Source organism: Rhinopithecus bieti, unplaced genomic scaffold (genome assembly GCF_001698545.2).
Source record: "Rhinopithecus bieti isolate Rb0 unplaced genomic scaffold, ASM169854v2 scaffold_40803, whole genome shotgun sequence".
NCBI classification, from domain to species: domain Eukaryota; kingdom Metazoa; phylum Chordata; class Mammalia; order Primates; family Cercopithecidae; genus Rhinopithecus; species Rhinopithecus bieti.
The window spans coordinates 1,026,413-1,053,175 of record NW_016816762.1 but is presented as its reverse complement, the minus strand read 5'-3'; the positions used below and the strand labels follow the sequence as shown (position 1 = coordinate 1,053,175).

Sequence of the window (26,763 nt, the reverse complement as noted above, 5' to 3'; positions counted from 1 at the left end):
ACACAGGACAGATGATGGGCGGGAGGAGCTCCATGCTCCTGGCCTCTGTGCCATCCCGCCCAAGGCTGCAGACCAAAGACTGTCCTGCTTCTGTTTCTGATTTTTTCTAACCAGAGAGAGGAGGAGCTTTAGACTATGCATATTTAGAAAAGATGGGAAGACCCAAATCTGTCTGGTAACTCAGGAATGCACGGGAGAAAGTTCCACCAGTGTTTGGCCACAACCACAGAGATCCGCATTCAAGGTGGATTGGACTAAAAATAGGCCGACTTACCAGTAAGGCACAGGCATCTGCAAACATCAGCATGTAAAACACATTGCTCCAGCCGGACGGGGAGAGGAGCCCAGCCAGCAGGGGGCCCAGGGCTGCTCCTGAAATCGGGCAAATGGACACACATGGTGCTGTTTAGAGAAAATCCCAGCACATGACCGGCAGTCACACAGAATGGGGCTCAACACCGCACTCACAATGAAAGGAACATATACGGAACTACACTACCTCCTCCTGGCCTATCAGACTGGGAGCGGGTAAAAGGTCTAGTATAGGTTGAGCTTTCCAAATCTGAAAATCTGAAATCCCAAATGCTCCAGAATTCTTAACTTTTTGAGTGCTGACACTCAAAGGAAATGCTCACTGGGGCATTCCAGAATTGGGATTTGAGATGCTCAACCAGTATAATGCAAATATTCCACAATCTGAAAAAATAAAAAGACGTAACCACTTCTGGTCCCAAGCACTTCAGATAAGGATACTCCACCGGGTACGCCTGACTACTGAGAAGGCAAAGGTGGCACAGCCTCTTCCCAGAACCATCCTAAAAATGTGTGTTGGCCTTGTAATGTTCGTTCTTTTCATCCAACACTCCCATGATGTTCCTGAATACACTGTAAGGAAATCTGAATTCAATGCACAATCTTAGATATTCTTATGCTATAAGAATGTAACTGGGTAAAATTGGAATAAGATTTGTAGATACTAATACCCTTCAATGCTCACTTGCTGATTCTGACCATTGCACTGTGGTCATGGAATTCCTTGCTTTTAGGAAGTACACGCTGAATAGTTACGAGTAAAGGGGCAACATGTGTGCATTTTACTCTTAAGTGGTTCAGAAAAATTATGCATGTGTGCATATGTGTATATGTGTGTAAACATATGAGGGGTGCATGATGAACCACATGTACTAAAATGTCTGAATTCTTTGTACTATTTCTGCAACTTTCTCAAAGTCTGAAATTATGTCAAAATGTTTTTTTAAATGATGAAAACAAAATAAAGTATCCCCCTAAATGCCCAGGGGCTGCCGTTGAAGAATGTGTTCTGTAGCAGCTGGTGCATTTTACCAAGAGGGACTGAAATGAATCCTGATATACATGTAGGATGGCCTGTTTTGGTAGACGCATGGGAAAAAGCATGAAGAATTTCCACCAAGCTATGAACTGATATTCAATCTCAGAGAGATAAGATAACCAGGGTCTTTCATGCCCTAGACACTCATTTTTTTCAAGTGTTCACAAAGTGCACTTACTATTTTATAATCCCAGGAGCAATTGTATGTATTTTTTTAATTCTCAGAACTTCCAGGTAAACATGGTTGGCTACTCATGTGTTATCTCCACACCTCTCAAGCAACACGAACTGCACCATCACTGACTTTTAAAAATGATAAATCCTCCCACCGAAGGGCACGTAGTTTTGGAAGACAGACGTAAAAGGGCTGACAGCTAACACAGCTTCCAGTGTTCCCTGCTCCACTGAGCACCCTCAGAGGGAGATGGCACAGGGACACCTGCAGCAGAGGCAGGCCCAGGGGAGCACACGAGACAGGGGGAAGGAAGGGGGGTCAGCAAGAGAAAAAGGAAGCATGGGTTGAGTCTTTTATCACAAACTGTCAGCTACATTCCCTCTGCCGCACCTTGGATCCCAGGTCTCTTTTCTCATCCTCGCTGATAGACTCCTCCTGATGCCCCCATGCAGGAGAGCGCAGCTTAACCTGTGGGGACACTAAGCCCAGCTCAGGACAGGGATGCGACCTAACAGGCAACAGGGGATCTGGGGAAAGACACCAGCTTCCACTAAGCAGCCACCCATGGTCCCACGCCACGGCAAGGATGTCGGCAGCTGGACCCAGGCTCCCCTGGGCACTGAAGGAGTCTCCTCCTCCACGTTCCACAGGGTCCCTCTGCCTGGAGACCAGCAGCCAGCACACTGTTCCCACAGAAAGACTTCAAACCACTAAGCAGGACCCCTTCTTCCATGGGAAGTAATGAAGGGGCAACCAAGGTCTGCCCTGTGTCTCAGGAATACCCCAACGCGAAAGCAAGCAAGCTGGCAGGAGGGAGCCTGGAGGAGAATATTCCCAGGGGCTCACAGCACCCCAGAGAGCCAACAGAAGACTAAGTTGAACCTCATGACACTCCCATTTTTTTTTGTGGCTGAAAACCTATTATCAATTTCACATGATTCAATCTAACAAGAAATAAAACAGGATATCCTGAAAGGGCAGAGAAACATCAGTGAACACTGAAAATATGGCAGGAAAAGTAAAATGTTCGATACAAAGGTGGAAAATACAGTCAAGAATCTCCTTGAGAAAGTGTAAGAACAGGGAGACGGGCAGGAAGGGAAAGAAAGGAAAGTTGAAGGATTAATCCAGAAAAGCCTACATCTGACTAATATGTTTTCCAGAACGAAAAAACAACTCAGAAAATGGTAGAAAACTTATCAAATGAATAGGGGCCCAATTCCCCTAAAAGTGAAGGGCAGGTGTTTCCAGACTGAAGGGGCCACCAGGTGCCCAGGACGGTGGATGAAGAAAAGCTCCAGGCGTAAGGAAGGGAACCTGGAGATTTCTAAGAGAAAAAAGAGAAGGTCAGAAAGCAAGGGCTGGGGTCAGCATGTCTGGTGAACCTGTCAGTGACGGCAATGGGGGCTGGAAGACGGGGGGTTCTGAAGAGAAGGTGTTTCCACGTCCGCATTGCCTCAGGCGGGAGCAGAATCCAGACACCACTTTGCACTTGTAAGCTTGCAGCACACACCTCCCCTAACTCAGGAAGCTACTAGGAGACAGATTCCACCACAGGAATGGTAAACAGGGGTCTAGACTGCTAGGGCTGTGTTGAGGGCAAGAGAGGCGGGGGACTCCCAGCACCGTGGTGACAGGTGCTCTGGGGCAAAGCTGCGCAGTGGGCAGAGTGAGGCTGATGGTGTGAAGAAAGGGGTGGGGCGGGGCAGGGTGCCGACCACAGTGCAGGGAAGGAAGAACTTGGTCGGAAATGTAAAGAGGAAGAGATGAGATGTGTTTACTCACCCGGGAAAAAACAAGATGTTTCTACTGAGGGTGCATAATTAAAGTTTCTTTCTTGGCTGGAAAGTGAAGGGCAGGAGTGTGGCCAGTATAACTGAGGGGCAGGAGGGTGGGCAATGGTGGGGTGGGAGGGAGCCAGGTCCCCTCTTCCATAAGAGGAGTACAGCTGATGATGTTAAGATGATGAACCAAGAAACATGAACATACACAGGTAAGCAGAGAGAGGCAGCTGAAATTGCTGCTTCTAGACAGAGGGCTGGGGAGGGGGATGGAATGCCACTGTACAACATAATAAGCTTGTAGGACTGTCTGGCTTCTAAGGTACATTGTGTTTTACTTTAATAAATAAAAATTAACTTGAAAAAATGCAGCGCTATTTAATTGCTCTGCATGAAATGTACAGAAACGGCAACTTTTGCGATTCTAAGGACTGCAGACGCCCTGGGTGCACACCGTGTCAACTGACCGTATGGCACTTGGGAGAAGGCAGGGGTGACTTACAATAGTCATGCTTCGCCTCCACCCGAGTCAGTGCCAAGGAGTGGACGGTGACACTAAGTAAGCGTGCGGGCAACTCCCTCGGGCAGGGCCTTGGCTGACACGGTGGCCTTCCCACTGCAGCCTGCACTTGGTCTCGCTGGGCAGCACTCAGGGAATAATGGAAGGAATAATGACCGAGGCGTGGTGGTGGGGGTGGGCAGGCCTGAGTGCCGTTTCCATGGTGACCATTTACTGAGCAGGCAGCAGGCACTGATGGGCGGTAGAGCCCGGAGGAGTCGGGTCCTGGTCCTGCCACTGGTGTAACGTAGCAGCCATCAAGGTGGGCGCAGCAGCTCCGCGGACAGTCAGGACTTGGTGCAGGTTAACAGAAGGCCAGAGGGGGTCCGGCGTGCGTGCCACCTTCCTTGTGAGTGGGCCGAAGGCATTCAGAACCCGCCTCCCTTCCACCCGCTCGGGGGCAGTGGCCTCTGTTCACAGATGCAGAGTCCCTACCCATAGCCACAGACTTCTGCTTCCCTCTCATTTTGAGAAGAATATGAAGAAAAATGTGTTTTTTCACCTAGTTCATGATTTCCCTCTTTTTTTACACTGATGCTCTGCTTTAAAGCACCAGTCGGGGTTTTGCCAGTGGAGCGCCAAGTCAGCTTTTAGAACAGGGTTTCACAGCAGAGTCAGACCGAATCGCAGGCCGCAGGCCACTGGGGCATGAGGCCAAGAGAAGGCCGCACAGTCACAACGTCAATCAGAACCGAGCTCAGCCCCGCAGTCCCCCGACTTCCTACTGAGATGCCCAGGAGAGAATATGAGAGGGTGGCCACCACCACCACCCAGTGTACTTAAAGCCCCTCTGGACGCAGTGAAATGAAGGAACCAACATTAAGGGCAGAGACGAGCCTGGTCTGGCCTCACTTTGGTGAACAGCAAAAGCCAAAGCGCGGCTTTCTGAGCAACGGCCACCCTGCCCACTGCTTCTCAGAACAAGGCAATGGGTCACATGAAGCCAGCCCTGCCCCAGAAACGGCAGCAGCAGCAGCGTGGAGCTGGGGTTTCCGCCACCCAGGGGTGGGTGGGGCGCCTGGGGCCTGTCCGGCCTGGCTCCTCACTGTGCACTCAGCCACGTGGGCCCTGGCTGTGATTCTTAACTGGGAGCAGCCCGTTCAGTTCAAAAACCCAAGCAAATCCCATCCTCCTGGAGCTTCTGTTCCAGTGGTGGGAGACAGAGGAGACAAAGCAGAGGAGTGCACCAAATCCCACTGCGGATGGGGAGAGTGCTCCAGAGAACAGACCAGGGAGGGGGGCCTGGAGGCCAGGCCAGAAGGGTTCCCGCGTTCTCAGCAGGGTGGTCCCAGGAGGTCTTGCTGACAGGATGACATCTGAGCAAAGACTCAAGGCATGAGGGAATGTGGCACGAGGTCACCTCTGGGGACCTTCCCAGACACAGGGCATGGCCAGAGCAAACAGCCCACACAGGGGCCAGCCTGGCCTTCAGAAGAGGAGTAGGGAGGCTATGCGGTGGGAGGGCTTTGCATTCTGCCATCACTGAGACAGCAGTGGACACCCAGAAACGTGCTGTGATGTTTCCAGCCTGCTGACACCAAGGCCACGGGCAGCCAAGAGCAACATCAGCTCCCCGCACAAGCCCGCGGGAAGCCTCCAGCGCCAGGTTCTGGCTGACCTGGGTTTACCGAGCCACCTTTGTCTAGCAAACACTTGGCTTTACTGCTTCGAGAACCCCACGCAGCAAGTGACTCACCAGGTTGGCACCCCGGGTCATTAGCCATGAGAGCCACACCAGGCAGCCCCCTGTAACCTCCCACATGTAGGAAGGACCCTCCTAATCTTCACCTGGCAGGCGTGACAGCTCCTGATCTTCACCCGACAGGCACAGCCACTGTGTGTGCTGCCCATACAAGGGCTCAGGGAAGGCCATGGCTGTGCTGTCAGGCTGCACATGGGCAAGGAGACTGGCGCTCTGCCAGTTCCCACCTGCCTGCTCCCTAAGGGAATGGGTTGCTTATTCTGCCACCTTTTTAAATTCCAGAATATGCCACTGAATTCTCTTCAAGAGCTTCGACGATGCTGGTAACACTCAGAACCCTGTATGCTTTTGGACCAATTAGTTTTTCTGTAATTTGGTAAGACTCTGCCTTTCTTGAGATGAAAGCAATAAATAATGAGTGGACTTGAGTTAGCCCACGGGCTGTAGTCTGCCAACCACTGCCTTGGGTGAAAACCTGGACACACACAGCTAGTCACATGTGCATCTCCCTGAAGCCACCCAGGCATGCACGACCATCTCTGCGCCGTGTCCCCTGCTATCTGCTCGTATTGTAAGAAGCCGGCCCACCCGATGTTAGCGGTGCAATTGGAACCCTGGGTACCTGTTCATGAGCATGTGACAGTGTGATTTCCACTAAGACACCAAACCTCCCAGAGCCAAAACTCTCTGCGCACCTACAGAGCCGGTCCCGTCGATGATGGCGGTCACGGTGGACAGGGCGTGCGCGTTGCCTTTCAGACTTTTATGAGTCCCCTAGAAGAGAGGAAAAACAGATGTGGAGCTTGTCTCCGTAGCATGAGAAGTAAACCTAAGCCTCTGTATGACCATTTACTTGAACTGCTCTGCAGAACAACTCAGCGTGAGGGTATTTCTCATTAAACTCCACCCCAAGTTTGCCTTGGAGAGTTAAAACTTCAAGGGTTTTTAAGAGTCAAAAATCATCAGAAATGTTTGGTTCTAGTTACAAGAACCTTAGGATTCTCTTCAAATAAAAAAAGTTTGTTCAGCACAGTCCTGCTCCTCCCTGAGGCCCCAGAGCAGCCAGCATGAGGTGTGAAGATGCGTGACACGTGCCCCTGCCCTGAGCTGCACCGGCCTTCCTTCCCAGCCACGCCCACATGTCTGCTGGATTCCTCAACAGCCAGGGCCTTCCTGGGACCCCTGTCAGAGGTCTCTGCAGGACCTAAAATCCAACCTGATTGACAGCAAACGCCAGGGGAAGCAGGGAGGAGGGGAGAGCCGAGAAACCAAGGCCGGCACGGGTCCTCGGTGAGCAGCCACCAGGAGCTCCGGTTTTGAAAATGTTGCATAGATAACGGGGAAAAAGCACAAATTGAGGACAATAGGAGGGGGAAAAGATCAGCAGAAACAATGCCTGGAAGCCTAAAACTATAAAAATGAACCAGCAATCAAAAAAAAAATGCTTGTGTATGCACGTAATACGCATATAAAATAAAGAACAGAACACACAATATGAAAATCATCCAGAACCTATGTATTTTGAAGTCTAAAAAATAAGTGAAAGTCTCTCCTCTGCCTCCATCCCATGAAGGCTGACCACTGCTAATGGTCTGATGTGGATCCTTCCAGAACTTTCCATGCCCATGCAGACACAAGTCTGCATGCTCACGCACACTCAGGCAGTTTCAGGACATGCCCAACACAAAGGTGACCAAGGCAGGGCGTGGTACCTGGATGAGGAAGGCCAAATCCCCCAGCGCCTCTTCCCAGCCCGGCCCCTCTCTCTCTGCAGAGGTGTCCAGGACAGGACCCCTCCCCTGCCCCCTTGGAGTGAAAAGGCACCTGAGTCATGAGGATGGCACCCAAGAGCCTTTTGTTGTGCTGAGCGGTGAGTTTTGCGCCAACCTGCCCGTGATTCTAGAAGCGTGAGGAGGAGGGCAGGTGCAGGAAGGCTGGAGACCACAGATGTAGGTGAGCTGCCAAAAACGTACTTCTGCAAATACGGTTTTACTAACAGTAATGGAGGCCGCTTTTGTCATGAATGGCAAATGGTGGGGTGCCCACAGGGCCAGCGTCTCTCCCAGCTCTACTCACCAGGTCGGCAGAGACGGCGGTGGTGATGAGCGCGTAGGGCCCACTGACCAGGGCTCCGCTGAGCAGCAGCATGGCTGTGGGAGGCAGAGGGGCAGAGAATGGAAGCGTGTCCTCCAGAGAGCCCCGCATGCATGGGAGCAGCCCGAGGTGGGCGCCTGGGGAGCACAGGGAGGGGGTGCAGCAGAAACAGCTTCCTCTAAACTTGTCTAGTAAGGCGCTAAAGCAAATCGTACCCTCCCTAAGACTCAGGCTCACCCACCCTTGAAGGGCAGCAGCTGCCACCACGAGGGAGCGAGCACAGGCCGGACCCTGGGCCTGACCTGGGCCTGGGCTGGTCCCTGCTTCATCTGCGGCAGAAAGGCCTGCCTCTCCTCCCCCACAGCTGCTGTGGTGCTCCCTGAGGGCAGACTCCCACCCTCTCCCTGGACCACGTCACTTCCTAAACTCTCCTCTAGGCTCACACTCAGGTGAGGAAGCTTCTGGCCTGAGGGGTCACAGGAAACTCTGCTTCCTCTCCTGTGGGCAAGCTGCCTTTTGGATGATGTTTAAGGGGACCACACACATCCCCACTGCTGGCTCGGTAGGACAGAAAGCATACTTTTAAGTGCTGGAGGCATAATTTGATAGCACAGCCTGCAGGGTGTTCAAGATAGTCCTCCAAGGTTATGCAACCACTCCTGGAGGGCAGCTGGCAAAGCTGGGAGGAGGTGGCTGGAGGGGGGGCACTTGCCGTGGCTCCCGGCCGGACCCTGCTCAGGTCACACTGCCAGGTTCCTGGCTACCTGACGCGGCCCAAGGGCTAGGCTGGGTTGCTCTCACCACCAGGGGTGCAGGTTGCAGGTCGCAGGCTGCCGCGCCCCGCCGAGGCCTCAGGAGGGGCTGACCTCAAGGTCACCTCTGGCTTCTCCACTGAGCGCCCAGGGCCACTGCCCCGGACCAGGCTCGCACTCTCCCGGCTCACACTGAAACCCGCAGACTGGCAAGCCTCGTGCTGGGGAGAGGAGACCCTGGCCCCTCCAGATGGCTTCACCCAAAGAAGGACACGGGACAATTTTAGCCACACCATGTGCTCCAGTTAAACCAACACAATGCACCTGTTGATTTTAATATTTCATCTTGCCAGTTGTGTGAACTTTAAAAACATATGCGAAAGAAAAGCAGGAAGGCCTCCATACTCACCGATGGTGGCCTCGAGCCCCATCTTGCTGATGGTGGAGAAGATGTACAGCTGTGGACATCAAGACACAAGGTCAAAGCTATGGCTGGCTGCAGGCGGCGCGAGATGGCTGGAAACCTACTTCTCAACAGCCCGGCGGGGGATTCTCAGGCAGCCATCCCAAGAGTGGAAACCCCTGAAAAAGAGTGATGGCCACACCCCCTCCCGTCTCAGGCATTGGGCCTTGTCCCCACCACAAGGGCTTTGGACCAAGCACTCCGGACGACCTGGGGAAATCTGCAGGGTGCTCCCACTCTACATCCCCAGCCAAGGGCAGCCTTCCGGAGCTCCTGATTTGATTTGAGAGTCTGACTGCCAAGTCCTCAGGCTTCCCACCCCCAATGGCAGCAAGGGGCCCACCCAGGCATTTCTTCACTCAGCATTCTTTCAGGGTCTGTGTTGGGCCATGTCCAGGACCCCAAGATGGCTGAAAGTCAGCCCTTGTTCTGGGGCTAGTGGAGAGGCAGATGTGCAGAGCTACAGCGTCCACTGACAAGCCTGTAACCTCTAATGTTACAATGACAAAAACAGTAAGGATGTGCATTGTTTCTAACCCACTGTAAGACGGTGCTACTGACATCCCATTTTCCAGATGAGGGAACTGGGGCACAGAGGGGGATGTCACCGCCCAAGGTCAGGAGCTATGAAATGCTTGAAAAGTACTATGCACCGTGTGTCACAACGAGAGGGGTCAACGATGCCTAAGAGGTGGCGGAGGTATCGCGGATCCCAAAGGATGGGCAGGAGCTTGTCTGGGGCAAGGGGGCACCCCAAAGCGAGGAGCAGCTTGCGCACAGCCCATGCTGAACCAGCAGCAGCTGTGCATGTTGGGGAGGGAGCCTGGGGGAGGCCCGCAGGTGCAGAGGGAGGGGACAGGAGGCACAAGAGGGAATGAAGTGGGCTTGTCAGGAAAGTGGAGCACGGGACAGATAGGAGCAGATGCTGGCTGGTGGGGAGGACAGTGGAGAACTGTCTGCAGGCTTTGGGGTCCAGGGAAGGCAGCAGGGCTGACCGTGGGGGCTGCGAGCAGCAGCATCAGGCCGCAGGTGGAGGCCCTTTTCTCCAGTCGGTCTGAGATCACACCTGCCAGGATCCCACCTGCAACGGAGAGGCGGGCTTCAGGCACTGACGTCCCAGGGCATGAGCCCACAGGGAGGAAGCAGAACTGCAGGAGCCCGGAGAACGGCCTCCTCCTTTCCCAAGCCCCTCTCTCCATGCATCACGGGCAGGCAGCCTTCTCACAGGCCTGACCTCCCCGCAGGCCTCCATTGGTTGTGGTCAAATGTGAGAGTCTTGGAGACATCTGTGAGTTCAGGTTTTAGACCAGTCTTGAAGCCCCTTTACCTATCAAGGTACTAAGGTGGCCAGTCTGTCACCTGCCCAGGAGGCATGCTGCTGCTTTTTTTTTTTGTTTTAGTTTTGAGATAGGGTCTCACTCTGTCACCCAGGCTGGAGAGCAATGGCATGATCATGGCTCACTGCAGCTTCAACCTCCTAGGCTCAAGCCATTCTCCCAAGGTTGGAACCACAGGCTCGAGGCACCACGCCCAGTTATTATTATTACTATTTTTTGTAGAGAGGGGTCTTCTTATGTTGCCCAGGTTGGTCTTCATAACAAGAAGAGCTCAAGCGATCCTCCCAACTCAGCATCCCACAGTGCTGGGATAACAGGCATGAGCCCCTGAGCCCAGCTGGCATGCTGTTTCTGAGGGAAGCTGTTCAAGTGCAGAGTCAGGGCCCTGGGGAGGGAGGGGAGATCATAAGACCACCCCCAGGAGACGGCCTGACCCTCTTGGGCTGGGTCCACTCAGGGGATACGAGACCTTGGGGAACCCTGCTCCCTCTGAGCAGCGAATCAGCTCAGGGATCAGCTTATGAAATTATTGCTGCAGAAAGGTCTTAATGAACTCACCAAAGATTCCGCCCACGTCAAACAGGGTGGAGAGCTCCCCTGCTTTCTTGGCATCAAGGTGATCTATTAAAATGACAATGGAGTGTGAAACAACGAGGATCTCTTTCATGTATCACAGTGACACACCATGGCAGAACAGGATCCATGCACGAGACTCTGGTTCCATAAGCTTGATTGACACCAAGGAGCAATTAGCAGTTAACTCAGATTTAAAAAACAAATAACATAGAAAGGATGAAAACACTCTTAACCAAAAACCGTGGCTTTCCTCTGCTCAGTCTAATTATCCCACCTTTGGTTCAGAGGCCCCCCGGGGGCCCCTCCGCCATGAAGTTAGATTAACACAGAAGTGGGGGTGTGGAAGGAGCCTGGATGCTCGAGCGTCCTGTCACATGTGCTGTCTGACCACATGACTTTAGAGCTGCAGATGAGCACACAGAGGCCTCCCAGCACCAGATCAGGGTGCCCTCCACTAGATTTTGTAGAAGTTCTGGGCTTTAAGGTGGACTGAACCAGTCAGGCATGAGAAAGGAGACTGGGCTTTAAGGTGGACTGAGCCGGCCGTGCGTGAGAAAGGAGACTAAGCGGCATCTGGGGCTGCGGGTCAAACCTGGCCTTTCCAAATCATCAATGGCACAGACAGGAAACTTTGCTTTTTTCAAACAAACTGGAAATGCCAGCAGTTCAAGACTCAAGTCCTGAGAATGTTGCCTCTTTTGCAACCACAGGGGAAGAAGGGAGAAAGAAGGCCCAGGCTGTGTGCAGCTCACCGGCCGAAGTGAGGCGGGGGTCACGAGGCCGGGAAAGAACCTCAGGATCCAAGGGCGCTCCTTGCTGCCTCCCCACTCACTGGCCCTTGGGCAGGCACTGTCCCTGCTAGGCTGTGGGACAGTCCCCACACCACCTCCTCAACTTCCCTCCTGGGGTATTCAGCCTCCAGCCTCGTGCTGCCAGCATTCTCCTCTGATGGGATCTGCATCCCCAGAAAAGGTGGTCTGCGCTCCTCGGCCTCCCCCATTCTCAAAGGCCTCCTCTTTGAGACATCACCGGATCCTGCCCCTTCCTGATGGCCTGGTGCCTTCTTGTCTTCTCCTTCCTCTCACTCTCTCTGGCTCCCTGGGCGAAGAGCCCTCCACATGCTCCTGGCCCATTCCTGCTTCCTCTCAGCCAGGGTTCTGGTTTCCCCACTCAACGGCCCCTTCCCTTAAGCACTCTACATCCCCTCGTCTGTCCTGTGGTCACACACGACATGGGGGAGCATGTTACTATTTCACTAGCACGTTTTCTCATAACCTATAGCTGCAGCCACCGCAGGGCTTCCGAAACGTAAAGCAAACTGTTGGCCCTGCCAAAAATGAGAAGTTATCTCCCAGAAGCCATTTCCAGGTCAGAGTATCAGGGATTTCTTCTCTCAGGTCCCCAGAGGCCTTGCTTCTGCTCACTGGCTGCTATGATCCAAAGTTCAGTGTAGCCCACATTTAAACGCAGGCTGGCCCAGAGCAGGAAGTACCTCATGAACTGGTAGCCCTAGCTGGGATAGAACATGTCAACCGTTAAGCCCCATAAAGGTTACCATTATGGCAATACAGTTTGCATATCTGAATTCTTTTTAGCCTATGTTTCATCATAGTACTTTATTCGAAACTGTGTCTCTCAAATCACCCTTCGTGACCTTGTGTTTCCAAGACTCTAGAAACCAGCAGATAGAAGAGAGTTCAGACCCCAGTCAGTGTGCGGAACTTAATGTGTTCTAGCGGCGGATACTCACCCACATTCGTGATGTACAGGGGCAGCCAGAAGAGGAAAGTATAGCTGACCAGCTTGGCGAACAGCAGACACAGCGAGAACTCTATCACGCCCTGAAAGAGAGAGTGGTCGGGCATCTTCTCCAAATGTGGAGTCAGCAGGTGTGTGTAAATATGTATCAGAGTTAAATATGACTTCGCTCCCATAAAGACATCCTGTCGCTGGTCTGGCTTTAGCACCTCCAGACACGTAGTGGGGATAGTGCTGCACTGCTGTGTGGTGTAGTGAGGATGCAGGAACTGTGGAGCACTCACCCCAGCAGGTGCACCAGGGAGGAGCAGGACCCCTGACAGGGGTGGGACCACAGCTGCAGATACTCTACTGTCACATGGGGTGCAGGCCCAGTGTGGCCAGATTTTCTGCTTTTCAAGTGAAGACGGGAAGCCCTATTTATCTATGAAATTTCTGAATTTTGAAATGGAGACTACCTTTTAGGATCAAAACCCAGTATCTTTACATCAGAGCAGAGTCAATGAAAACATGTACAGGTTTGATTTTCATACGACATCGCCCGGAAAACTTAGCTATTAAAGGAGTTCTGGTATAGCCGGGCGCAGTAGATTCAGTACTGAATGGCTCCTTCTTCTTCCCTGGAACTGAAATCACTGTAAATTATAAAGCCATCTGGAAACACACAGATCAAACAATTCTGACCATTCTGTCAGCATACAGGCTACTGCATCCCGCCTGTGAGTACCACAAACCAGTCCGCACCAGGGAAAACAATGAAAAGAGACACGTAGGTATGAGTGAGGAAATCGAGTGGTGGGTTCTGTAAAATGTCTGTTTGTATTTGTTTTATGTCTACTTTCAGAAGCGGATGGCACTTGTGAGATAAAAATTCCAGAGGCCATCTGAAAATTCAGAGTGAGAAATCCAGTAACACTGTGGTGCTGAATCCCCTGGCTGTCTGTGCACTGAAAATCAACCAAAATGGGGGGCGGGGGAACCCAGCGTTCCACTTCGCCAAGTCATTCTAAAATGAAACGAGTTGATGTCTTCACAATTGATGAGGATGTGTGCGTGTAATTTACTGTATGCCTTTCACGGGCCTGGCATTGTGCTTAGCAGTCATTAAATGACCTCACCTCATCCTCAGAACAACGTACGGTATTACCCCAGGGATGGAGCCCATGTGACAGACGAGGACATGGAGGCTCGGAGTGTGCCACACTTGCCCGGAACACTCAGCTTGGTGGTGGCAGGGGGAGGCTTGAGCCAGGCCTCTGAAGCCCATACTGTCTATAACTCCACTATATAAAAACCTGTATTTTTATAACTAGTGTGCACCCTACTTTAGTACAAGTATTTGGGGGTAGCTACAGAGGAAGGTATAGCAGAAAAGGTCACTAGTTGTTACTAAGGACACAATTAAAAACAAATCTTTGGACTTAAACCTAGCAGCTTCCACACGCCGGCATGCACAGCCCTTTCCCCATGAGCTAGTGTCCAGCCTGGGCTGGGACGTTCTCCTCTGGCTGAACACTGGCTCCAGGGTCTGCCTCTGCAGGCCCAGTTTCTCCTGGGCACTGGAATACTTTCTGTTCTGAAGTCCAGGTTCTCCCCAGTCTTTAATTTCTGTGATATGATTTTGAGGTCTGGGTTGCACTGCTTATGCTTCCAGCCCTGACCTGCTGAGGGGCCTCGGGCCTGTGCCCCTGACCCTCTGCCTTTCTCTAGGTCGTGTCAGCAAGTGAGAGCTGTGTCTGCTCCCTAGTGCTCTGGCTGTCAGTGCTGGAGGGCACGGCCTGGATAGTCCCCCCGGACAGCCTGCCCAGCCCACATGGCAGGGTCTGGTCTCCCTCCTGTGCCCCTGCTCTCGGCTCTCTGCCCCCATCGGAAGAACACAGCCTCTCCACACCCTGCGCACGGCTCCTTAGATTCTCTGCTGAGGGAGTCCATGAATGTAATAAAAACTGAAAAAGCAGCAAGAAATCTCCTTACAGTGCCCGTCCCGCTCATCTGCTCCAAGTCAGCTCGTCCTCAAGACTGATCACCCACTGCGGGTCACGGTGGTGCCCTTCTAGTCTGGAGGCAAGGCCAGCAGTGCCAGCGAGGACCAGTCCCGTCCAGATTCTGACTCCAAGGCTTCCCCCGCCTGTGCTGCTGGTTCTTCCCTTGGTCCCTGCATCCTCCCTGTCACTCTTGGCATCCTCTGTTCACCACGCACGGGCAATCAGACCATAGGCTGTGGCACTGAAGGCACTTTTTTTTTTTTTGAGACCAAGTCTCCCTCTGTTGCCCAGGCTGGAGTGCAGTGGTGTGATCTCGGCTCACCACAACCTCCGCCTCCTGGGTTCAAGCGATTCTCCTGTCTCAGCCTCCCAAGTAGCTGGGATTACAGGTGCCTGCCACCATGCCTGGCTAATTTTTGTGTTTTTAGTAGATACGGGGTTTTGCCATGTTGACCAGCCTGGTTTTGAATTCCCGACCTCAGGTGATCCGCCTGCCTCAGCCTCCCGAAGTGCTGGCATGACAGGCGTGAGCCACCGCGCCCGGCCTAAAGGCACTTGAAAGGGAAAGAGAATCCAGCCAGGCTTGTGAAGGCCACGGCACGGCACTCAGTGACAGCGCCTCCCATGGGCTCACGCTCAAGGCCTGTGGGAGGGCAAGTGTACCGGGGAGGGGCCGGGCCACAGGGGCCAGGTGGCACAGTAGTCAGGGCCTCAGTTCCCCAACCTGTCACGTGGGGGCAGGCCCAGGGCGCCAGGCTTTCCGTTTTTCCAGTGAAGGCAGGAAGCCCCATTTTTCTATGAACCTTCTGAATTTCTAAATGAAGAAAACGAATTTCAAAAACAATGTCAACATGGTATGAGGCAAACCAAGTATCACTGCAGACATATTCAGTTCTGAAGCTACCAGTGTGCAGCGTCCGGCTTCGGCTACGGATTCGAATCCCCGGGTTCCATAACCACAGACCGCTTTGTAATCATCAACTGACCAGACGTCCCCCAGCCAGCGCAGCAGCCCTTTCTGAAACTTCTGAAACTCCTCCTGGGCACCTTTACTTACTGGAATTTTCAAGGCTCCTGTGAAGCTGATGGCGGCCGTGCCACTCCCACCGTCCCCGGGGAGAATGACCACGTGGTTCGGGTGGATGGAGCCCTTCCCATCTGAGAGCAGCAGGCACTGCATCTCGGGGTCCTGGAGGCAAACCCATTGGGAACAAAAGGGAAAGGTGTTACCAGCCGGGCAGTCTGGGTGAAGTGGGGCCAGGCTTCCTAATGACAAGGGTGCCTGGTGGCTCTCTCTTCCACTGCCTTGGAGACATCCTGGGTGACATTCCCACCTGGCCACTGCGTTAGAATGATTAGCATTCATGCATTTTCATGAACAGCTAGGTACACAGATCCTCGGAACCAGAAATTCTAGGAATCTATTTGCAAAAAATAATTTGAAAAGTAAAAAAATACGTATAAAGTAAAATGGATGTCACATCATTGAGAAAAATTAGAAAATTCAAATACATCCATACGAATGACATCTCGCAAAAAAAAAGGTTGGGAGATTTTAATGACAGGAAAATGCTTATGACACATTAAATAACATCACTCAAAACTGCATGTCATTATAACCTCAAATAATGTTTTAATATCGACATCTATAACTAGGCAACTATCGGCTCTATTTCTAGAAAGAAAGCAACTAAAATCTAAGCCAACAATGCTTGTCACTGAGTGGTAGAATTATGTGTAATTTTTATCAAAATGCTAATAAGAACTTCTTTACATGCTTGTGTACTTTTTAGGAGCTCACAATGGCCATATATGACCAGAAACATTATTTCAAAATACACCTATTCCGATATTTATGAATTCTGATCGTCCAGATGTTCCTAAAGGACAAAGTGTACATCCATTAAAGCAAAGAAGAGTGATCCCCAACCTAGAGTGGGATTTCAAGTCAGAGCAAGGATAACATAAAAATAATGTTAGCCTGGGCCACACAGTAAGACCTCATCTCTAGGGGAAAAAAAATAGTGGAATGTGGTGGTATGTGCTTATAGTCCTAACTGCTCTGGAGGCTGAGGCAGGAGGATCACTTGGGCCCAGGAGGTTGAGGCTGCAGTGAGCTGTGATTGTGGGCTGTACTTCAGCCTGGGCAAGACCCTGTCTCAAAAAATGATGAAAATAAAATAAAAATGTTCTTCATGAATGAACTATGAGGTTCAAGGTCTTACAAAGAAATGCTTCTATGTATCTCAGACCTTTCACAAAATCAAACAGCCTTGTGGTACTTATCTCACTATAACCTGTTGTAAGTTGGACTAAAAATGTAGTTTAATTAAAAAAAAAATGAAAATGGTAATGTATTCCACATTCCCCTGCCCCTTGATACTTATAATTCTCTTCCAGTGGAAAAAAGAAATGTGGAAACCAGGTGGCAGGTGGGACTGAGCGCAGCCCAGTGTGGGCACCCAGTGGGTGGCCTCGGGGGCAGCTCAGTATCTACATCCCCCAGGAAGCCAGGCTTCACGGCTAGGACTCTGGCATGGAGAGCGGGTCTCTGATGAAGATACTCACATGTGGCCACATAGTCAGGTGCTCTGGAATGAAGATGACAAGCCTGAGTGCAAATGCCTAACATGCATGATGATAATTCCATCACGGCATGTGAAAACAAAGAATGGCGACTGAGTTTCCGAATAAACTTTTCTCTCATGAGTTCTGCTAATCGTCCAGTTTAGGAAACTGAATCAGTAATGCTCTACTGTGGCTAAACACTGGAATCTTCTGTGGGGGGCTTTGAGAAGCCCCGAATTCCCCCAGCCCAGCTGAAGCAGTCCCTGGGGCAGCCCCAGGCGAGTTCCACTCATAGCAAGCTGAGGGCTACAGGACTTCGCAGGCTGTTCTGTAGGAAACAGGCTTAAGCAGTGGGTGAAATGCAACCAGCTGGAGAAAAGTCAAGTGGAAAGAAGCCGCTTAGGCAGGAGAAGCGCACCCTCTGACCCACAGAGAAGTGACTGCAGGTCGACACAGAAGATCTACCTGGCCTCAGGTAGGACCCAGATGCCCAAGGGCCACTCACGGCCCTTGCAGGATTTGTGAAGTGCTCCAGGGTCCACTTGCTGGGTTGGTTTAAAGCCACAGACACAGACCCTCTGCTCCTTATCTAAGCAGCAAGCCCCCTAGACAGACAGAAGGCTGTTACTGCTGAGAACAGGCCCTGTGCTCACACCCACTCATCTTAAACAGGACTTGCAGCCCCCACGCCCCAGTTGTTTGCTTCTGGAGGAGATGGGAAAGAAAGTGTGGGGCCATGGCTGGTTTTCCAAAACAAACAGGGGGGCTGCTGCCGCCTCCTCCTTACATAGCAAACAAGAAGCCACTGGGTGGACCAAGACAAGGCTGGAGGCCAAGAGGCACCTCTGCCTCTAAACCAGCAGTTTCCAGTCTGTGTCCCAAGAGCCCCAGATGGGATCTGTGGAGCCCCCGGCGGGTGTGGGGGCTTCTGTGGCCAGCGCACTCCGCGCTTAGGGCTTACACTTTCAAAGAGAAAAGGGCTCCCTCTGCTGATGCACACACACACACGCACACACGCACAACAAAAATCCACACAGATGCGCACGGGGGGACTGTGTACTGATAAGCACTCTATCTAAAAATGCTAAGCTCACCCCACTAACCGATGCTGTCTGCAGCTTCCCTTAAGAAAGGCCATCGCAGAGAGATTTGTGGAGTCCCCACTTGGCGTGCAAAGTGCACGGCGGAGTCACATTCCACCTCCAAATACCCACTCCACGCTCATGCCGTGTTTGGTGGGCCCAACAGTTCTTGAGCCACAGTCAATCAGAAGGATCCTCAGAGATGTCAAGGAGGAAAAGGGACAAGTGACTACAGGGACGGCAAGTGCGACCGTCCCCAAAACGATCCTCTAAAATGCCCACGGGGACTTGTGGGCTCGCCACATGGCCAAGTGATAGCAGAGCCTCGTTCTCTTTCCCACATTTGCTCCCCATCCCACAGCTTTCTTTACACGTCTCTTCACGAGGCCACTGAGAAAGTGCCTGCCATGTGACATTATTTAGCAGCTGTCTGAAAAGGAGTGGAGGTCAGGGGCCCAGTGGTCACTCTGGGAAAGGGGACATCCAGGGTGTCCAGCCAACCTTGCGGGGCACTCTCCCCACTGACCCCAACCCAAATGCAACGGCAGGCCTGCCGAAAGGGGGCGCCATGCAAGTGTGGCCAGCACGCGCCCGGTCGTGGTCATCTGAAGCATCACCCTCAGCCTGAAACAAGGCCTGCCAGTGCCTTTACTTATGTAACTGGCTCCTTGACGGCAAGTTCATAAACAGCCTTTCTTAGAAGGGCCGGAAAAGGAAAGAGAGAAGCTATACTCAGAAGCTAGGGCTAGTTTTATGGGTCAGTTACTACACCAGAAGAAAGGGCCTGTGGTCTTGATTCAGAACAGGTGGCCTTATCATCAGAGAGGGGCCACAGTCTTTTGGACACTGATTGGGACATGATTTGTTTAAATGTGAATTCAGAAGTACAGATTTTAAAGCATTTTGGTTGAATTAGTCACTGCCTGCGATCTCCTTAAAATCCAAGAACCCAGATGCATGAGACATCATTTTTCCCTTTTCTAATATTTCAGCCACCACAAATAAATTTCCCCAGTCAATAAAAAAGTGAGACGCATGTTTAGTACATTAATCCTTTAAGCCACTTGATTTAAAAGGTAGGGAGAGCAGCCCCTCACACATGCCGGAGGGGGCCCTCTCCCAGAGGAGGCCCTGTGTCTGTAGAAGGTTAAACCTGATTTAGAGGCTGGGTGTGGTGGCTCACACCTGTAATCCCAGCACTTTGGGAGGCTGAGGTGGGTGGATCACCTGAGGTCAGGAGTTCACGACCAGCCTGGCCAACATGGTGAAATCCCATCTCTACTAAAAAATATAAAATTCAGCCAGGGGTAGTGGTGGGTGCCTGTAATCCCAGCCACTCGGGAGGCTGAGGCAGGAGAATCACTTGAACCCAGGAGGCGGAGGTTGCAGTGAGCCGAGACTGTGCCACTGCACTCCAGACTGGGCGACAGAGTAAGACCTTGTCTCAAAACAAAACAAACAAAACAAAACAAAACAAAAACCCTGATTTAGACAGAGAACAGCTTATAACTTCAATGATTAAACTCAAATTTAAAATGCCTGCTGTGTCTTGGTGTGGTCAGCTAAGCAGCAGCAACGTGAGGAGCTTCTACAAGGATCGAGGACGGGAAGTGTAGGGGACAGGAGGCTCAGGTGCCAGGGGTGGGCACAGCCTGCACTGAGGGCTCCCCACTACTGCAGAGGACAAGGCAGATTAACTTAGCATTTCTGTGTCCCAAATTCCTCATCTGTGACATGGGGGAAGGGGAGATGCCTCTTTCTGTTACCTGCTTCTCCCTTACCTTTTCTTGGTCACGTGATGTCAGTTTTCTGTGTGCACCTTATGTGGCCAACCCACCATGTGCCCCTCACCCTGACATCTTCTGTGCTCAGGCACCTGCAGACTCTCCCTCCAGTCTCTCATAGCTTTGTTCCAACACTATCTGCCTAGGGAAGCCTACCCCAAGGCCAGCTGAAAACAGAGCCTGCTCAGCCTGTCTTCCTTGTACTTGGCACCGCTTGGGGGACGTCTCTGCTTGCTTTCCGTCTGCACCAGCACCACCCCCAACACCTGGGATAGTGCCTGGGACCTTGAAAGCTGCGGAGTTGCTGAATGAATGAATTGGTTAAGTGTAAAATCCAAAGAAAGCCAGTAAGGGCAAACTCAAATTTTACTGAAGAAATTCAATGAGACCTAATTTTTTTAAGACCTGGATGTTTGTGACACATGTCACATAGGCAGAAGGACAGAGAGCTGACGAGGCTCAAAGGAATTTTCCTGCAGCTCCGACATTCTAGGAAGTGTGTATGACTTACCAGAGGCCTGTTCTTTTCGGTCTTCAAGATTTGCTTCTGGAGACTCAATCTGTTTGTACCATTCTCAGAGCCTTTTGAGTGCTGGGGAAAAAAAAAGTTTCATTAGAGCAATACTGATTCAACAGCTAGAAATTAAACCTGGCTTTACTGTAGCAAGGATACTTACTATCGTCCCAAAAAAGCTACCAAGAGGACATAAGACAATTGATTTAAACAGAGTAATCGTTGGTCTCAACACTCCAGACTCTCAGATAATAGAATGTGAAAATCAAATCCTCTCTTGAAGGAAGGGCTAGGACAGAGGTGTAACCAAATGTAAAAACATCCATTACCTTTTCTTAACGGGTGTGAGGTGAGATTGTTGCAACGGTTTTGAAATGAAAAGGCACAGAAGTATCTTTCCCTTTAACATGTGAGGAGCACCTGCCCTCCCTAGGTCAGCCGATTGCTTCTGCAGAAGAAAACCTTCTCTATGGAAGCAGAGTGTGGTTTGCTCAACAGCCCCAGAATGTGCACCTGCCGCTAGGGGGTAGGGATGTGGAAGGACTGCGCTGAGAGTGCCAAACCTCAAAATCATTTCCAAATTATCTCCTGTTACCAAGTGAAAAGTGAAGAAATGAAGGCAGTTTCTTGGGCACTAGAATAAACGTAGCATTTCCTAATCATTATTTCTATAGGGTTCTATGTAGAACCCCTTTTGAAGATAATTAATGGTATAAAAATAATTGTTGAAATTCTCTAATGGTAAAATTTCATTTTCTTTAAGAAATAGTCTAAGCAAACTTCCTTTAAAATAAGGAATTAGTCTGTACTTAGAAAGATGTTATTCATTCACTCTAGTATAAATTATAACAAAACGATTTCTAAGGCTTAGAGAGGCCCAGGCGATTTAGATTTCTGGCACTAGTGCTGGGTCCGTTTGAGAAGAAAAAACCACCAGGCTTGCACGCTACTTATGAGATCTGCAAGTAGAGATCTATGAGGCCTCCACACGGCGGGAAACATGGGGAAGACAGAGCATGGGTTAAACTTCGTTCAGATGGACAGTTAGATCCCACCCTTTACATTTCGAGGCATTTCCCCTGAAAAGGTTTCTGAAGGTTAAGAAAAACTATTGATCTTATTACCTGAAAATGTAACAAAATATCTTTAAAAATACATTTGTTTTGTGCTCAGATGGAGCACAAAGCCTGCCAGGCTAGGGGTGATGATCTGGCCGGTTCATTCTCTGACCGTTCCAGGCAGAAGCAGAGATGGGCTCCTGCTCCCCAGCATGTGGGCCCCCCACAGTGTGCAGAGGCCACCAGCATTACCTGGGCCCTCTTCTTTCTGCTTTTCAGCCAGGAACGTGGGTGCTCGGGCAAAGCCTATCTTACAATTCCTTTTCAAAAGTTTGATGTGGTCAGCTAAGCAGAAATAATATTAGGAAATGCTAGGAAGTCTCCTGAAAGGGAAGCAGCCTGTCCCTAATTTCCTTTCCCTCCTTCCTGCTGGCTGGAATACAGATGTAATGGCCAGAGCTCCAGCAGCCACTGACCAATCATTCACTCATTCATTCAACAAATAATTATTAAGCATCAACTCTGTGCCAGGCACTGTTCTAATTGGTTGGAATATATCACCTTTGGCATGAAGCCATGCACAGGGGAACAACGAAAAGACAAGAGGTGTCTGTGTCCCTGACACTGAACACACACACCCCACATCATCCTGGGCTGGCTCTCTCTAGATTTGTTGAATAGAATAGGTAAATACCTTCCAATCTTGTTTTAGTCACTGCCTGTGGGCTTTTCTATTGCTTGCTGCTGAACACAACCCCAACTAATATGAAGATATTAATAAGAAGCATTAATTTTGGCACAACTGTTACAGGGTTTTGGACCCAATGAGGTCCTAGATTAGGGCACAAAATAGATATTCTAAACCTAAGTAACCTAGAAATCAAATATAAATCAAAAGAACAAGTCCCCATGGCTCTTCAATAGCACAGGGCAGAAGCATAAAGAGACACATTCTTATTAGCATCCTCAGACTCAAGGCAAATGGTCACGAATTGAATACTCTCTTTCATATTAATTGTGATTCATCTGAAACAAAAACTAATTAGAAAAATCAAATCTGGATCCGATCAAGGTTTCCAGTTTACAGGAGATACAGGGGATAGAGGAAAACGTGAAACACACCCCAGGCACAAGGTCAGCAAAGCCTCAAATGTGGGAAACTTGGCAGAAAAAAATGACCATTTTTTATTTTGACAAAAACAATTCAAAGGAGAATAACACCAAACCAAAAAACCCAACACTGAGGTCTTATAAATTAGAAGAGGCTCAAGAGGCATATTAAATTCACCAATCACAAGGAGTGGACCTTGCCTAGGCCTTGCTTAAACACGGTGCAAAATCATTTATGAGACGATCAGCAGATCTGACCACTGAGTAGTTGTGTGGTAACAGAAAGGATTATAGATTTAAAACATTTATAATAGCATTGTTGAGACAGAATTCACATACTGTACCATTCACTTATTTAATGTTCACGATTCAGTGGTTTTTAATTCAGAGTTTTGCAACCATCACTACAATTTGAGAACATTTTCATCACCTTCAAAAAATCCCATACCCATTCGCAGTCATACTTCCTTTCTTCCCACCCTAGTGCCTGACAACCACTCATCTCCTTTCTGTCTCTAGGTTTGCCTATTCTGGACATTTCATATGAATGAAATCATATAACATGTGACCTTTTGTGACTGGTTTCTTCTGCTTAGCATGTTTTTTGATGCTACTGTAAATGAAATAGCCTTAGTTTCATCTTTGGATTGTTGATTGCTAGTTTATAGAAATACAACTGATTTTTGTATACTGGTCTTGTTTCCTGCAACCTTGCTAACTTGTTAATTCACTCTAACCATGTTTTTTGAGGACTCCTTATGATTTTCTACATAAAAGGTCATGTCATCTGCAAAGAGAAGTAGTCTTACTTCTTGTCCAATCTGCATGCCGTTTATATCCTTTTCTTGCCTAACTGTCCTGCCTGCAGTACAATGGTAAATAGAAGTGGCAAGAGCAGGCCTCCTCGTCTTGCTCCTGATCTCAGGGGGAAAGCACCCGCTTCACCATTAAGCTCCGAGGTGTGGGTTTTATTAGATGCCTTTAGTCAGGTTAAGGAAGTTGCTTTCTGTTCTAGTTTGTTGAGTGTTTTCACTTGAAAGGGTGTTGGATTTTGTCCAATGTTTTTCCTGCTTATACTGAGCTGATCATGCAGCTTTTGTCCTTCATCCATTAATATGGAGTATTACATTAACATTACCTGTTAAACCAATTGTGTATTCCTGGGATAAATCCCACTTGATCATGGTATATAATCCTTTTGTAGGTGGCTGAATTCAGGTTGCTGGTATTGAGTTTTGAATCTACACTCACAAAAGATACTTGTGTACAGTTTTCTTAAGAGGTTTTAGTCTTTTGTTATTATGATAATACCTCATAGAATGAATTAGGACGTTTCCCCCTACCTTTATTTTTTTAAAAAGTTTGTGAGCAATTAGTATTAACTCTTCTTTCAACGTTTGGCAGAATTTACTAGTAAACCCATCTGGTCCTGGGCTTTTCTTTGAGTGAAATTTTTAAATTAACAATTCAACTTCTTTACTTGTTTTAGATCTATTCAGATTTTCTCTCTCTCTTGAGTCAGTTTTGGTAGTTTCTGTCCTTCTATGAATTTTTCTATTTATTCTAAGTTTTCTAATTTGTTGGCATATAGTTCCCGCATAATCTACTTTATTTTGGTAAAGGTGGCAGAAATGCCACCTTTCCTGGTCCTGATTTTGGTTATTTGAGTCTTCCTTTATTCTTGGTCAGTCTAGGTGCAGAATGATCAATTTTGTTGATCTTTCCAAAGAACCAACTTTCGATTTCATTGATTTTTTTCCTACTATTTTTCTATTCTTTGCCATTGGTTTTTAAGTGTGATAATGGTATATTACATTTTGTTTCACATAAAAGGGTCCTTATATTTTGGAAACATACTGAAGTAGTCAGAGACAAAATATTAAGATGATTGTTATTTGCTTGCAAAATACATCAGCAGGAGGTGGGAAGGGGCAGTATTAGAAGGGGCGTTGATAGAGTCAGATTGGCCAACTGTTGGAAACCTGGGTGATGGGGTACAGAGGGGTTCATTATACTGTTATTTTACCTTTTATATGTTTAAAGTCTCCATAACAAAAACTTTGAAATATTGGAAAAAATGAGAACTTCATCCTAAAAATAACACTTCCACATGGGAACTTCCCAGAACAAGTTAGCATATCTGAAATCTCTTACAAATGCATTTTGCTCCCATTTGTGATAAAGGGAAGATACTACAGAAAGACAGCAGCTGTTGGGACATTGGCCAAACTGCCCTCAGCTCCCTCAGGAAGGCCTGTGACAAGGGTCTTGTCAGTGTCCTGCACAGAGCAGGTAACATTCCTGCAGGAAAAAGAACTTTGGGGCTGTTTGCAGAAGCTGATGAAATATCCCCAGATATCAGTCATCTCTCCCTCTGCGACCAGCCAACATGGAGAGGAAAGAGGACGAGAAGCTGTTTCTCTGGACCACCTGCCCCATGGCACGTCGGGGACACCTGGGATCTCAGTGAACTGCTCAGAGAAGATTTGAACAAAAAGAATGAAACACAGGCTCCAGCCCCAAACTCATACACACAAAGAGCAGAAGCAAGGCCTCTCGCTTAGATCTCAGTGAACTGCTTGGAGAGGATTTGAACGGGGACAATGAAACACAGGCTTCAGCCCAAACTCGTACGTACAAGGAGCAGAAGCAAGGCTTCTCGCTTAGATGCGTTCTCATGTTCCTAAAAGCTGTGTGTGAGGAAGACCCGCCCTCCCCCAAGCCCCCTGCACGCCTGCTTCCTGTCCTCAGGCCGGCTGCCCCTGAGTGGGAAAAGCTCTTCTTAGAGGCTAGAAGATGTTCCAGGGTGGAAGGTGTGTGCCGAAGTTCTCCCCAGTCTCGAGACGGGTGGTCCAGGCAGCTTTAAGCTACTTCACAGCACAACTGTACAAGCTTGGAAATTGAAATTCATGCTCGTAGCAGGAACACAGCTTTTAAAAACATTTTAAAATATCAACTCTAGTTTTAAAAACATCATATGGTGTTTGGCCTTCCTGAAGGCACTGGTTTTCAACCTTCATTTTGTTTGCTTTTGTCATCAAGTATGAGAACCCTTCTTTCCATATGAATCACACCCAGGAGCCCGGTGTATTAAAACACAGAAAGAGGACTCTGGCTCCCTCTTCTGCACGAGGCCAAGTGGTGCTCGGGGGCCTGGGACCCAGAGATGATCCAGGCCGGAGGGGCTCACACCTTTCTGTGAGGGTGACAGAGATCGACCAGATGAACTGGTGAGGATTTCACATGGGGTGACATGGAGCCACTGGGCTGTGTTATGCAGGGGCTGATGTGCTCTGACATCTGTTTCAAGAAAGTCTCTGCAAGAGAGGTGTGAAGAAGAGATTCTGGGGAGCAAAGTGCATCGTTCTAGGAAGCTGATGAGCAGTGGCTCGGAGGAGAGCTGATGGTGGAGACGGGGACCAGGGTGTGATGAGCAGGTGGTCGGGGGAGAGGCTGACGGTGGAGGACGGGGGACCAGGGTGTGATGAGCAGTGGCTCGGGGGAGAGCTGACGGTGGAGACGGGGACCACGGTGGTAGAGGTGAAGGAGGTGAGAGTGTTTCCATTCCACACCCCCTCACAGAGCAGAACTGACAGAACATGGCCAAGGATGGGGTGCGGGGCTGAAGGGGCATCAGCTGGCTTCTCAGGTCTGGCCTGTCCACAGGGTGGATAGCAGCTTCCTGACTGAGATGGGGGATGCTGGGGGATCGGCGTGTTCAGGGGTAAAATCAAGAGATCTCTGGTCGTGTTAAGTCTGATGGACACCCAGACATCTCTGTGGGAAGGTTGAGTGGTGGTGAAATCTCAGATTGTGGAGTTCAGGGGAGGGGTCACTCTGGGGACAGCATGGGGACTCGACGTCAATGCACCTGGGGGTGCTAAAAGGCCCGGGCGTGCTCTCCTGCAGTGAGCAGGCAGACAAGGACAGAGGAGGCCATGAAGCAGCCTGGGGGCACCCCCACATCTGGGGTCTGACACTCGGCACAGATGTGACTAGCATGTTAGCCCTGGGAGGGGAGCCTTTCCCAGAGGGAGGGAAGCATCAGGTCAGATGTGGGTGACAGGTCCAGCAGGGTGAGGCCGGAGAGCTGACCTCCCCATGTGGCCAGGTG

General features: G+C 49.9%; 1 protein-coding gene across 10 annotated transcripts in view; it reads right to left on the bottom strand.

The window, feature by feature from the left end:
• SLC37A1 (solute carrier family 37 member 1) overlaps window positions 1-26,763 on the bottom strand; it is an 83,738-nt gene that overhangs the window by 6,177 nt on the left and 50,798 nt on the right. For 8 of the 10 annotated variants that reach the window (XM_017855199.1, XM_017855203.1, XM_017855201.1 and 5 more), the window contains 9 exons: window positions 20,479-20,559; window positions 15,591-15,722; window positions 12,541-12,631; window positions 10,773-10,835; window positions 9,873-9,958; window positions 8,824-8,872; window positions 7,645-7,718; window positions 6,264-6,342; window positions 275-372 (listed from right to left, as the gene is read on the bottom strand). In XM_017855199.1, coding sequence (XP_017710688.1) covers window positions 275-372; window positions 6,264-6,342; window positions 7,645-7,718; window positions 8,824-8,872; window positions 9,873-9,958; window positions 10,773-10,835; window positions 12,541-12,631; window positions 15,591-15,722; window positions 20,479-20,559 — 753 coding nt within the window. Of the gene's footprint in view, window positions 1-274; window positions 373-6,263; window positions 6,343-7,644; window positions 7,719-8,823; window positions 8,997-9,872; window positions 9,959-10,772; window positions 10,836-12,540; window positions 12,632-15,590; window positions 15,723-20,478; window positions 20,560-26,763 lie in introns of those variants that run through there. The other 2 variants (XR_001882078.1, XM_017855207.1) reach the window with 2 other exon arrangements.